Source organism: Lonchura striata, chromosome 11 (assembly GCF_046129695.1).
Source record: "Lonchura striata isolate bLonStr1 chromosome 11, bLonStr1.mat, whole genome shotgun sequence".
Taxonomy (NCBI): domain Eukaryota; kingdom Metazoa; phylum Chordata; class Aves; order Passeriformes; family Estrildidae; genus Lonchura; species Lonchura striata.
The window spans coordinates 15,002,766-15,016,851 of NC_134613.1; the positions used below are offsets into that span (position 1 = coordinate 15,002,766).

The following is a 14,086-nucleotide window of genomic DNA, read 5'->3' on the forward strand; positions in this document are numbered from 1 at the left end:
AATGCAGGGAAAAATAATTATTAAAAAAGAAGAGTGATGATTTGTCCTGCTTTTTCTACACACATTACAGTAAAACTCTAGCTTCTTCTTAACTCTTAAACTGAAGGAAGCATAATTTTCTTTTTGCTGGGTATCTATATCTACTGTATTCTGCATTGTGACATTGAGATTGTAACCACAAGTTAAATTAAAATAATGAAGGCAAAAAGACCCCTTCATTCCCACATGTAAAGATTCTGTGTCATCAATGACCAGAACTGAGCAAGTCCCAGTATCCTTCACCATAATCACTGTCCTACTTTCCTGATGAGCTTTGCAATTCATGTTAACTCTCTGGTCTCCATTACTGTGGGATTGTGGAGCTCCACCACACTCAACACATTTATTATTGTAACCTCAGCATGACATTGGTAGTCTGCCCTTTTTTGCAGATGGGATTCTGAGGCACAAAGATTCGTCCAAGGTCAAACTCAAACTGATAGCAGAGGTAAAACCAGCTCTCTTCAGTCTCAGTCTAATGCCTTAATCACAGGATAATATTTCTTCCTTTCTGCCATCATTATTTCAGATTAACGTCTGATTTATGCCCAGCATTTATGATCGTGCAAAGTTCCATTCACTTAAATCATCCCACTGGCCAAGCAGTTTGCCAATGCAGAGCCAAGTGGTTGCTAAAAAGTCATCAGATGACAAATCCCTGAGGAAGGAGCTTCTTTCTAACTCCATGTGGGACAGCATGGGATCCACATTCAGTTGGATATTGAGAAATATCTTAATTATATAATTACAAATCCAAGAATGCATTTGTACCTGAAAGCCAAACAGTGATTTCCAAACTAACAGATGTTTTGTTAATATTAAATGCTACACTGAATAAATTATATTATCTACGCTTCTGCTAATACTAGGAGATATCTCCTTGTTGTCAAAACTATAAACAAACAGTTCTAACACAAATAACAAAGGAAAACTGTATGAAACTTAGTATGAGCTACCTTAACTTAGCTCAACAATAATATAAGGAAATGTTTCTACAGCCTTTTATGTAAAGTAAACGCTGAAAAACTGTCTACATCTTTGCTTGAAATGCATTCATTGCCACTGGGAGAGAATAAGTTTCTATTGCTCTGCTATAAAACTAAGGAGCTGCAATCTACAGTTCATTTTTAACAGTTAGGCTTTTAACATTCATAAGGTAGGAACTACAAACTGATTTTCTGTTTCAGATGCTAAAAAATACAAATCAAAAGAGATTATCAGTTTGGGATTCACCTGTTTTGGAATAAAAGTGGTCAGTTTTTTTTCTTAAATTTTTATCAAAAATGATGTTTCATTAAAAAATGTTTACATTTTGGTTTTTGATTTGAAAGCATTGTAAGTTTACTTAAACTTTATTCTTTTCAGATTGTTTTGTGACAGTACTAGCAGACTACAATGTATCAAAACATCAGGTTGTTTCATTCCGGCAATGAAACTAGAAAAAACAGAAGAACTATTTTAACTAAAGAGAGGCTATTATGAACTTTATAAAGCAGAAACTGTCTTTAAAGATTTTTGAAAAATAAAATGTGATGTATGAGCTATGGAGCTTATAATATTCTGGAATAACATTAAAATTCAAAAACAAACAATACATTTTCAATAAAGCTTCAAGCCTCTAACATTGAATTTAAAATACCATCAGAATTTAATTTTTTCCAGTTTTAAAGGAATTCTAGAAAACATGTTACCTGCAAATGGGCAAGGAAAAGTTTTAAAATTAAAATATTTTGCAAAATGGGATGTGACTTATTTTTTAGCTATCTCAGACACAGTTTAAACTAGAGACATGTACATTATAATATTGAAAGTCTGTACCTTGTAGCAATTATGATGAGACCTAACTTACCTCTTGTGCTCTGATTCCTTTCTTTCCCTATCCACTCAGCCAGCTCAGTTCTTCTATCACTTCTGTGAGCTCCATGCTACAATATCCCAGCACAAATCTTCCAGGCATGAACACATTTTAAAGCTCTGCCTGAAACTCTGGGCTCTGCTTCCTTTCATATCACAAACTACCAAGTGAGTTTTCACACAGGACACGAGCTCAAACATGTCCAAACACAAGAGCCTGATCTCTGCTATCATGGACATCCAAGTAAAAAATATTTGCCTCTGCCTCTGAGTTCAGGGCTTTTTCAGACCCTCTAATGAGTTCATGTCAACACATTTCTTTACAGGATACACAGGCTTTTATGTTTAGCTCATGGTAAACCATGAAGGCAGCAGCACTCCCAACTACTTTCAGCTTTCACTCCCATTTGTTAATACAAATGAGTTGGGCTTGCAAGACCTTTCTCTAGACTCCCAATGGCTTCAGTCAGGATTTGTTCCAATGAAATCAGAGGAGATTATGTTAGCTGCAGTGGAAAAAGGCATTTCCAAAGGAACAGGTCACGCTCATTCACTTACGTTTCATGAGTCCCAAAAAAGAAGATGGGGTACTTATTTGCTGGAGGCTTGACGGCTCCTTCAGGAAGTTCATCAATCTGTAAGACAGAAAACAGTGGGAAAAAGATTACTCCCAAAAGTGGTGTCCCTCATCCAAGAATCCCGACCAAGCCATGGAGGTGCTAGCACAGTTATCCTGCAGCCTTGGGAGGTCCCACTGCGTGCTGGGATGGGGAAAGGAAGACAGCTGCTGGTTTTTCAGGCAAAGTCAGAATATGAAATACTGCAAGGAGACAGGAGAAGACTCAGGAGCACACACTAAGTGGGCATTATAATACACAAAGGCAATAAAATAAACTCTGCTTAATTTAAGTGTTAACTTCAGATGCTGCCTCATCAAAGGCATCGAAGCCCAGACGGTAATCCTGCCTGTCTCAGACAGCCACCTCTGCAACAAATGGGGAACAGATGGGACTCTGGGACTCTGCAGCTGGAAAACAGGACAATATCCCAGTGGTGCTTCCTGTGGTGATGGTGATACAGAGTGTACAATGTGTAATGCATGCCAGGGAGGAGGGCCAGGGACTCTCCTTCCCCTGCAACACCCTGATAACTGGATTTGATTACCTCTACCCTCTCTCTTCTTTCACATTTTAATTCTGGCCTTGTATTTCTCAGGCTACAGCTGCAGAACAGTGAAAGGAGGGATGCTGAGGGTGCTCTCCTGAGGTAGAGCTGGTATTCAAACAAACCCCTCAGGCTGAGCAGTGCCCAAACCCCTTCTCCCAATGTCTGAGAGCATTGGTTGTGAGGCAGGAGGTGAGGCCCAGGACTCAGTCTTGTCTACACCTAATTTTGCATTCCCCTGCAACAGAAATAAGAGAGTCCAGGTGCCTACCCACATAAACCAGAAACACAGCAAAGCTTTAAATAAGAACCAAGAGCCTGCCTTCCCAGAAACAGCACCGCTGAGCATATGTGGGTGTGTGAAATTAAGTGTCCAGAGAACTCCCTGGCTAAGAGAGAGCCTAATGAATCTAGATATCTACAGGGCAGCACCAGTGAGCAGGTGAATGGCCTGGTGCCTGGTCTAAGGCAACTCAGTCTCAACATCAGCATCCTGCCAAATGTCACTGCAACTGAGAGCAAAGCGCTGACATAACAGTGCTATACAAAATCTGCTCCTCAGCAGAACAGGGATGGAACCTGTATGTTTTCACTCAGGAGGGCAGACCCAGATGTGCTTTCCTTTGCTTTTCTTGCTGAAGGATCCCTAACACTGAATTCTTATTGATTAATAAGCACCAGATTGTTTTCAAAGGATGTCCTCTTTCACGGTAAAGCATCTGCTTGGCTACGTAGCTTTCAAAGGAGTATGAGCTTTGGTAAGAAATTCAAACCCTTTTGGTCTTTCTGCAAGGACACCTCTTGGGGATGGAGAAACGAGAGCCACATGTGGAACTGTAACATCACAAGACTCCTCTCGGCAGAAGAAATGGATGCCTATCTTTTCATTCTAACTGGAACATTCTCTGAAGCTGCACCAGAGCTGGAGATCTGAGAGCACTTCCAAACCATTCCCTCAGGGGTGTGTATGGTGGGGCTCTGGCACACTGGGTCATGTGTCACCATGCACCCACCTCCCAGCACAGTCTGCAGGAGACAATCTGGGATTGTCACAGGTGTCACATGTCTTGTGAGCACAGAAATTACTTCTTTCTTGTACTAAACCAAGCTAATAATTTGATAAATAAAAGGAGAATATATTATTTAAACGCACATAGAAAGGAAATACACACTGGTGGAGGATGAACATGTTCACTCCCTTTTAGCTCAGCTGTGTGAAAGGAGGAACTGAAACAACACAACAGGCTTTTTGGTGTCCTCTTTATCATCAGAACTACATAAAGGGAAGCTGTCAAAGATATTACTTTAAAGCTCATAATTTTCTGACATTAACTATTTGTTTTTTAAGAAAGTGCCCATAAGGTTGCTATTTGCTCACAATTCATTATTTAAATACAGGTATTAGACTTATTATAAGAGTGATAAAAAGACTGCAGGTCAAAACCACTGCAAGTCCCTTTCCAAACTGATAGCAAGTCAGGGAGATACTGCATGTCTGCAAAACATTTTACACCTCCTTCAAGATGGAATACCCACATGTCAGAGCAAAAGGCTGTGCTGGCAGTTTATCAAGTACAGGGAGAGGTAACACACCTCGAGTGTCTGGATGCCATAGCCATCCTCCTCTTTATGGTGACAAGAAAGATGTCCAGATACCAGACCCCAGAAAAATGTGGACTCCTTTGACTGAGACAGTGTCTGCTGGGACTTGAGTGCAAATCTCATTTGGCCACTTGAAACACGGCGCCAGTTCTGGGCTGCATTACAGAGCAGCACAGCCCAGTGACTGCCTCAGCCCTCTCAGGATCTCTCATGAAATAAACAGCTGTAAATGATCAGTAAAGGGGGGGAATGAAGACATGCTTAGTAGGGAATGCTGACCAGAAGGGACTGGAGATCTTACATCACACAATGTATTATGCTCTAAAGCAGTGAGGATCTCCTAAGCAGTATCCCAAGTGGAGTTAAGCCTTCTGTCTTATTCCCAGCACTTAATACTGTTAGCTAAGGAGCAGCACCGAATCAACAAAGGATAGAACACACATCTGTCATGCAGCTCACCTGCTCCCCATTTTGTGGCATATTTCTTTATTCATCCAAGTATCCCTTCTGACTATGTATCATCACAGGAAACCATAAAAAAGCTTTTCATAGCTTATGGGAGTTGGCATACACATACAAACACATGCAGTATAAATCTGCACCAAACAGCTCAAGGAGAGACTGTTAATGCTCCCATTCTAACATTTCACTCTGCAGCTGAGGTCAAGACTTTTCCTGCCTTCACTGATATTGCTGTGAGCTTCCCAGCTCTGGGGCTTATGTTGCTAGTACTGTAACAAGGTTGGATATAAAGTGACAGTGTTATCTTAGGGCCATTGAACTCCCTGGCAAAAACTCCAGGGAATTTAGTGAAGGATGAGACCCTCTCAGCCATTAGGAAAGATCTCTTCCTGTTTTACCTCTTTCACACAAATCCCTGCATTAGACTGTGAGAGGAGAGCCTTGCCCAGTCTCCCTATTCCCAGTAAGGCCACCTTTGTCCTCTGTGAATGTGGAGTCCTTTTATGCTTGTTTAGCTGCAGAACAACCCCGGTACTCCATGACAATTGCTGTTGTTTTGTTGTAGCAGAAATCAGGCACTACAAGCAACCATACTGCAATCTCCTGCTGCTGCACTCAGTCTCAATTTATTCCCATTCTACAGGATGTTTTGGTTAAATATGCTGCAGATTTGGATCCGATATTTTTCCCCATATCAGCAACATCAAAGACAGAGAGCGGGGGGAGAGGAAGAGAGTGAGCGCATGAGCACAAGAGCGAAAAAAGCATCGCTGCCTTGAACCAGGAACAAAAGAGGAAAGAGCACCCATACTAGAACACAGTGTTGTAGTTACAGAAACCTCACTAATGACTAAAGCATCTGTCTATCAGAGAGCCAGACTGTGACTGTGTTTTGCTCCTGGAAGGAAACAAACAGATTCTCAAGTACCCGCTATAACCTGCAATCAAACACGAGCTCCATCCCTGCCTGAACCAGAGAAGGCTGGAGCTTGCTGCCACAGACATCAGTGTGAGCAGAACATGGCGTGCAAATCTGACATGTGCATCAGCAACACCACGGGCAGTCGCTTCAATTATGGCTAAAATTAAAGCAGGTGGTTTCAGATTTCGAGTTTTATCCCCTTAGCTCCCGTTGCTGTCATCTACTTAATGAATAACAATTGCTTTCTTTTTGCACAACCTCAGCAGAGCTGCACTGCCCAGCATTTGTTTGCCAACCAAGCAGCAGAGCTTTAAAGATGTAACTGAGAGGTTTTTTCCAGTAAACAAATTCCAGGCTTCTAGGGTCAAGAACACTGAACAGAAAATTCAGCTCGGTCCTCTCCAGCCAGAGCAGAGCTTTATCAAACCGTGTTGCTAGTGACTACAAGGTGGAGGCAAGGAATCTGTCAGGACCTTACCCTGTAGCTTGCTGGCTAGGATGGGTGTGCAGCCCAAGGATTGTGCTCTCGGCGGTGCCGAGCACTCGCTGACTTCTCGGGGAGGGCTCGGCCCCGGCTGCCAGGGCGGGCTCGGCAGCCGCGCCTGCAGCGCTCCCTTCCCGTCGCTCAGCCTGGGACCCTGGGAAGCGGCGCTGCACGCAGAGCCCAGCGACAAGGACAACGACAGCGGCTCCCACAAGCACGAATCATCCCCGTGCCTGCCTGTGGGATAACGTGGCATATTCCTGACAGGCTGAGGAGCTCGCTGGGAGGGCTGGTGCAGAAGCAGAGGAAGCTGCACCCCCTCCCGGGCGCTGCGCTCTGCAGAGCTCTGCATTCCTGCGGAACGGGAACCGCGTCCCTGCCAGCCGCGGGGCCAGCGGCTGCTTTGTGTCTGTGCGCTCGCACAGCCGCCTTGGTGGCCCTGCAGCGGCCGGGAAAGGGCTGCTCTGCCCACCGCCGCAGCACGGGCATCCCAGGGGCATCTCCTTCCAGCTGGAGGGGCAGCAGGTGTCATGTTTTATGGCATCACAAAACCTCTGTGCTGTGCATAAGCTGCTGTTCAGAAGCAGGAATGCCAGGCTGTCAGGGTGGCTTTCCACCAGATCCTGTCCTACTGCTTTCCAACAGAATTTTACACACATACACACACACAAAAAAAAAAAGGTATTATGCAAAAATACCTATCAGGTCCCCATTTACAGAAAAGAAATCTTTACATCAGCATGCCGAGATGCTTATGAGCACCAAAATCACAATATTTCCTTTTATTTTGCAAAAAGAGGGAATTAAAACTGAAGAGCAGTAATCGCTGATTGTTTTGAGATAGTGTAAATGCCTTTGATTGGCAAAAGCACACAGAACCATTGCTGAGATCCACATCTCCCACTGAAATCCCTGGAGTCACTGCACAGCAGTTGAGCAGAGGCCTATAGTGTTTGCTGGAAAGTGGTTCAAATTGCTTATTATTGCCCAACACATGGAAGCAGCTTGATAGCTTGATTTTTTTGCAGTTATCTTATTAGCAAAACTCTAGATGGATAAAAGCAATACTCTTCAAAATCCATTATTAAAATAGGATATTTTGCTTTACTACAACATTTTTATGCCAATGGATTTATTATGCTTTTTAATAGCTAATGCTACTGGGAGTCAGCAGTATAGCAGTATCTTTTCTAAACCATTATTTAACATACTGTTCTGTAAGATGTAAAATATTAATTTTTTTTTCCCAGAGGATCTTAAAATGTAAAAAAAAAAAAAAAAAAAAAAAAAAAAAAAAAAAAAAAATTAAAAATCCAACCTGCTTCAAGCTAAAACTGTGACTCAAATTTCATAGTGCTTAAATTGAAGAGCAATCCAACTAAAGCTGATTGGAGACTGCTGACTTTTCCTCTCATGTATCAGGACTGATATTTGAAGCAGAGCACTACTCCCCAATGTACATCACATACCTGAACTCCGAGTGTGGAATGCTGGCATATGCACTTTTTCACCCATTAAAAAAGATAACCCTGTGAAGGGTGAGACTGGAAGCAGAATCCAACTTAATAAGGTGGAATCGTACAGCTACAAAAGTAAAAATTAAGAAAGTCTCTGGGCATGGAAGAGTGCCACCAGCAAAAACAAAAAGCAAAACAAGATTAAAACCAGCAGAGCATACTTTTGAACATTGCTGAAAATGGCTGAAGGGTATCCTGCAGACAGCCAGAAATGACAATATAAAGACATCAAGCCTCCTTTTTTTTTCTGTGCATGCTCAGGACCTCAATGAGATAGAAGACAATGAAGGGTTAGTTGGAATCCAAACAATGCTGGCAGCAATGTCTTACTAGGAAAGATCAGCAGTCTTGCAGCTGAGTTCAGCCCCTTTACATCCCTAATTAGCAGCATATTTTTAAGACAGAAAGTTGAAATACACTTTCTGCAGAGCTGCTTTAATCTCCAATATGAAAATGGGGCCAGAGCTTAGCTCTGCGTGACTGGTATCTGTATGCATGACTTTGTAGATAACTGATCTGTTCATGTGATTCAAGTCCTCTACACTCCTGGGGCTGCTGGATGGAAGACTGTCAGAGGAAGAGACTTGGGAGATCCAAAGACAACTTCTCTCCCTGCCACTGGCCCCTGGGATGACCTTGGCCACATGAATCACTGCATCTCCTCCAGTCTCACTTTTACGAATGGGGACCTTGGGATGGTTCTCCTTATAAACACTTGAGGTCCACTGCTAAAATGAGAGGAACTCCTAATAATGCACACTTGCAGCTCTGTCAGAGCTGCATTTCAGGTTACCAAACTGAAATCCTCCCAGTGAGCACACCCCAAAGCCAGGCTGCTGCAGAAATGCTCTGTTTTCTCCAAAGGAAGTGTTTCCCTGCTACTGTGAATGAAGCAATGGTGCTACCACTAGGATTCTGGTTTTCCCAGTCTCTTCCCTCAGGAGAGAAAAGGATGTGATCACACTGCTTTCAGTCTGACTCTTACCTGCAATAACTCAGGGACACGTCAGGCAATTTTGCCAAACCAGACAAAAGGAGAAAGGCCAGAGAGATATTAAGTTTCCCCATGTTTTGTGATAAATAGGCTGTCCAACAGAAGATGGGCAGACAAGTAGTCCATATGCTGAGAGACAGCTTGCAATCCAGGCTACATCAAAACATCAGACACTGGGAAATCCACACAAAAGCAAGCCAGAGAAAAATAAACTTCTTAAGTTTCATGGCTGACAAAATTACTTTTTATTTGTGTATGGGTGGGGAGAGCTTGCTTATTTTAAACAAATATTGCCAGCTCAGTGACATTTAACATTTACTTTTCTTCCCTTTAAGCACAGTGAAGGCTTGCTTCTCCTTCATCTGAATTATTCCTCAGATATCAAAATATTGTTTGCAATGTACATCCACCAAAGCAAATCAAAAGAGTGAGCCCACTAACACCTAATGAAAGCAGTTTCTAATGACAACATTTGGTTATCCTACTTTACCTCTTTCCATAAATATTTTTGTCTTGAAATATACAGGTGTGTGAGAAATGCACATATAAAAATGTGTTTAGAAGGCATACAGCAAATAAACATTAAATAACTAGTTAAGACATCAATAAGTGAGAAATTTCAGGGACTGGGCATTCACATTGTATTTCTGCCCTCCTACTCTCTTCTTAAAAACCAAAGAGACATGAAAAGTCATATAACCTTCCTCCCCAAAGTGTTCAGATAAACCCTGCCACCTTCTGTATCTCATCTCCTCAGAGTGCATGGATGGTGTAAGAACTCTTTAGACAGAGAAATATTTTTTTCCATCCCAATATTTACACTAGAATGTTACTACTTAATTGATTTTGTTTGGTTTTACAGAAGAAAGTTATATTCATGAGGTAGGATTTTTTTTGCCGGTTAACTTGATTAAAACACTTTCAGTTAGATGCAGCGGGCCTAGAGCATTGACATTTGGTCAAATACACACAACTGAATTTATACTTGAGGCTAATTTGTTCCATATTCCACTCTCCAAGCTTTTATTAAAAGAAGTGTTGGTAGTCTTTATACTCTTATCAGCACACGTAAAGCCAAAAGGGAAGCAAATTTCCAGAATACTGCGGTCTCCTAGACTTGGCTGGCTTAATTTACCATTTCTTTTTCAGTATCATTTTCTACCCCAAAAAATCAGTTGAAAAAATCAGATTTACACAATATTTCCAGGCTGAAGAATATGGAGCATCTCTGTGCAGTATTTAGTCCAAATTCCCAAAAAAACCACAAAACCTTATTGACATTACAATGTGTGGCTAGGATTGTTTTGGGTAAGGAAGCATGATCGACGGAGATCACAAACCTCCAGTTTGTGACAGGGTGGACACACACACACCAGAGACAAAGAAAGGAAAGTCTCCTTCACTTACTGCAGCCCCTGGATCCTGCTAGGGAGGATTCAAGCTTGAGACTCTGGAGATTCCACTATTATCTGGGCTTTTGGGTACAGAATACCCTCTTGCTTGTCTCCTCTGTGACCTTTTTTCTTACCATCAGTTCCACATAAGGGGTACAAAACATCAGGGGCCTGAAACACTCCTTGCCACTGAACAAGTGCCTCATACAGAAAATGTTACCTGGGAAAAGGACACAAAATCTTGGTCCCTTGGAAACATAGAGCATTGTTAGTATCCTGCAGCTCTCTGAGGTTCAGGTGCAGAGATGGGACTAGGAGTGTCCTACCACTCCTCTAGAGGGAATGAAGACACAGCCAAGCACATATTTATCTTCATTATGCCCCTCTGCAGACTCACAGAACATAAAGCCTCATGCTCTTAACGTGCCCACCCAGAACATCTATTTCTATTTACAGGATTGAAGCAACTCCTTCAAACATCAAGTTCTGTTTCCTGGGACGAGGACCTGATGTGCCCTGTTAGCCAGGCAGCCCCCAGCAGGCAGTGAGCACACGCAGGGCACAGTGAGCACACAACGGGCACAGTGAGCACACGGATGCACAGTGAGCACACAAAGAGCACAGTGAGCACACAACGGGCACAGTGAGCACACGCAGGGCACAGTGAGAACACGGATGCACAGTGGGCACAGAGATGCACAGTGAGCACACGGATGCACAGTGAGCACACAACAGGCACAGTGAGCACACAGAGGGCACAGTGAGCACACAGAGGGCACAGTGAGCACACAACGGGCACAGGGAGCACACAGAGGGCACAGTGAGCACATGGATGCACAGTGGGCACAGGGATGCACAGTGGGCACACAGAGGGCACAGTGAGCACACAGAGGCACAGACAGCCCGCAGCAGGCACAGACAGCCCGCAGCAGCCGAGCTGTGCATGCAGAGCTGCAGGCACAGAACACCTGCAGGCAGCAGACCCACAGCCAGGGCTGGCACAGTGGCACAGCCGTGCTCACAGCCCCTGGCACCAGCTCCGTCCACACTCGGTGCACCGGGAGAGCCCCAGGTCACACCCTGGGGTTCGGGTAGGATCCCCCAGCATCACTGGCATGCAGCTCGGTTGTTTTGCTGTGATGCAAGTGACACTTAAATAACAACAATGTGTAGCAAGCTGGGGGAAATGAGGAACAATGAAATCTAATTGCAAAGGCAATGAAATGGAGTGATTTGCAATAATTCTGCAAAGGCAGGTTTTTCTGTTTACTCTGCTGCCAAACTGCAAACTCATACCTGCAGGAGGGCTCAGGGTCTCTGAAAGCCCCTGCTTGCTCTAAACCTGTCTGTAGTTAATTGTTTCCTTTACTTCGCCAGCCTCAGCCACCCTCTAAGGCACAAAACAAGCCATTAAACCCCCAAATTATTTTGCTAAAATGGAACTTTTGCCCGTGTCAACTGGGTTGCTAAAACCATGGAATGAAAAAAGATTCATGTAGCACAGTGGTCTCTGTGCAGCACTTAGACCCACCTTTGGTATTTTTACTGGGTTTGCTTTCAGTCTCTGCTCATATTTCCAGGAGCTGCCATTGGGTTGTCAAATGCCTTCTTTGCAAAATCTCCTAGTCTAGGTTAAACTCTTAGGAATTTTAATCCTCCTGCCTAAAGAGACTCAGGAACAAGTTTTTCCAAGTCAAGTCATACCCCTCTCCACCTGCCCATTTTTCTATTTCTAAAATCTCAGAATGAGAGTTTTCATTTAGTTTTGTCTCTAAATGTTGCTGGAATTTACTTAGATGATCCCTAAAAGTATAACAACATTATTTATTAAAATGAACATTTTCCTCAAGCCCAGCCCCCCAAACTTAAGCAGCAGCTGACAGGAATGACACTAAATTAAAACATTCAAAGTACTCCATTAGGTACTGTATACCTATGAACTTATATCCTAATTACTAAACCATGTTAGAAAAAAAAAATAATTCAAATCAAATAATGGAAACATGAAAGACAAAAAGATGTAGTTCTAGAAATATAAGTGGCATTAATGTCAGAGACATGATGAATACATCAATATGGTAGTGACCAGATTTGCTAGGGTGACAGCCTATCATTATAAAGAAAAAAGTTTAATAAAAACCACTAAATAGGAGTTTTAAGCATGTGAATACCCTCTTTTAATTCACATGGATTAATCATGGGCTTGAAGTTGCCTATATTTTATATTTGTGCAGGATGAAGAGTTACTTTTTAATATCCATTGTTTTTATCCAATATGTTAAGCTGAATAGATGTATGAAATATGTGTCAGTATTTTGTGTTACTCTCAAGGAACCTCTCAGAATACAGTGTTGCCTTGAACACAAGTTACCTACAAAACCCAGTAACTCAGCTGCAGTTATGTCACAAATTTCAGTCCAGAATCTGCTTTGTCCCTCTGATTTTCTCTAACTTTCCATCTCTATACCTTCTGGCTATCACTGTTTCTCATTTCTATCCCAGACTGGGAGAGGTAACCAGAAGATTAATTTTAAGGATACAGCCAGTCAAGAACAAATTACACATGTGTAACGGTACTATTTCCCACATACATTAATATTAAATTTTTAGAACCTATAAATCGGGGATGGAATCCATACTAAGCATGTTTTAAATCAGCATGTTTTCATTTTTTTTTTTTTAAAGCAGCTATGAAGAAACAGCATATTATTCTAACTCACGTTGTGCAAATGAATGGAAAAGGCAATTACAATTGGTTACTGATACATGTATCTGGAACTAGGAAAGGCATTAGGGAACACTGCACATACAGATTTACACTGGGATTCAGACAGAGTGTTTATACAGACCTCATATAAATGAAGAAAATCCAACCAAAGCCTTTCTGTCAGTATTGAAAATTTGAAGTCTGTCACTTGCCTTTACTTTCTAATGCACTGGTGATGACACATGATGTGTCCAAACCACACTCCACAAGCACAGTGTTTTAGCTCACACTGCTTTTACCTGTCAAGATCCCAAATTCAGCCTCCCAAGCAGCATTCAGGATGGCATCATTTTCAATAAATCTGCCTTGGTCCCAACCCTGACACCCCTGTCACTACAGCGGGTCACTGCCTGGCTGACATTTGACAAACAAGCAAACTAACATCATCATCTAGCAGCAAATGTTTCAGAAAAAGTATAAGCCTCTCATTTAAAAATTGTTCCCCTTGCTCCCACATCTGCTAAAGAAGCTGGCATTTCTTCTGAACATATTGCCACTAAAATCTTTATTATTATGGCCTTCTAGAAAGTTAACAGCTAGAGGCTTGATCCTGCAGGCACAGCTGGGCATACAGTTTGGCAGCATAAACAAAGCCATTGTCTTTGTATCATCAGATCCCATCCAGCACAATAACATGGCAATTATATACACAGGTGAATCCATTCACTTGTAAGGCAGGAGATGCCATAAAGCATCTTCTAAAAGATAAGGAGCAAACATTCACAGCATTTTAATGCTAAAGAGCCCCATCTGACAAATGTGTTTTCTCTAATGTCTTCATCTTTTAACAAGGACTTCTTGTCATTTTCCCAGAAGTGCCAATTCAAAAAATGTGTTCAGAAAACTGACCCACTACCTTACAAACACTAAAAAGCTCCAAAGCAGAA

At 42.3% G+C, this 14,086-nt stretch overlaps 1 protein-coding gene across 1 annotated transcript in view; it reads right to left on the reverse strand.

Annotated features, from left to right (window-relative positions):
• HDGFL3 (HDGF like 3) overlaps window positions 1–14,086 on the reverse strand; it is a 38,128-nt gene that overhangs the window by 12,993 nt on the left and 11,049 nt on the right. The window contains exon 2 of the mRNA XM_021537558.3: window positions 2,452–2,528. Within this exon, the coding sequence (XP_021393233.1) occupies window positions 2,452–2,528 (77 nt within the window). The remainder of the gene's footprint in view (window positions 1–2,451; window positions 2,529–14,086) is intronic.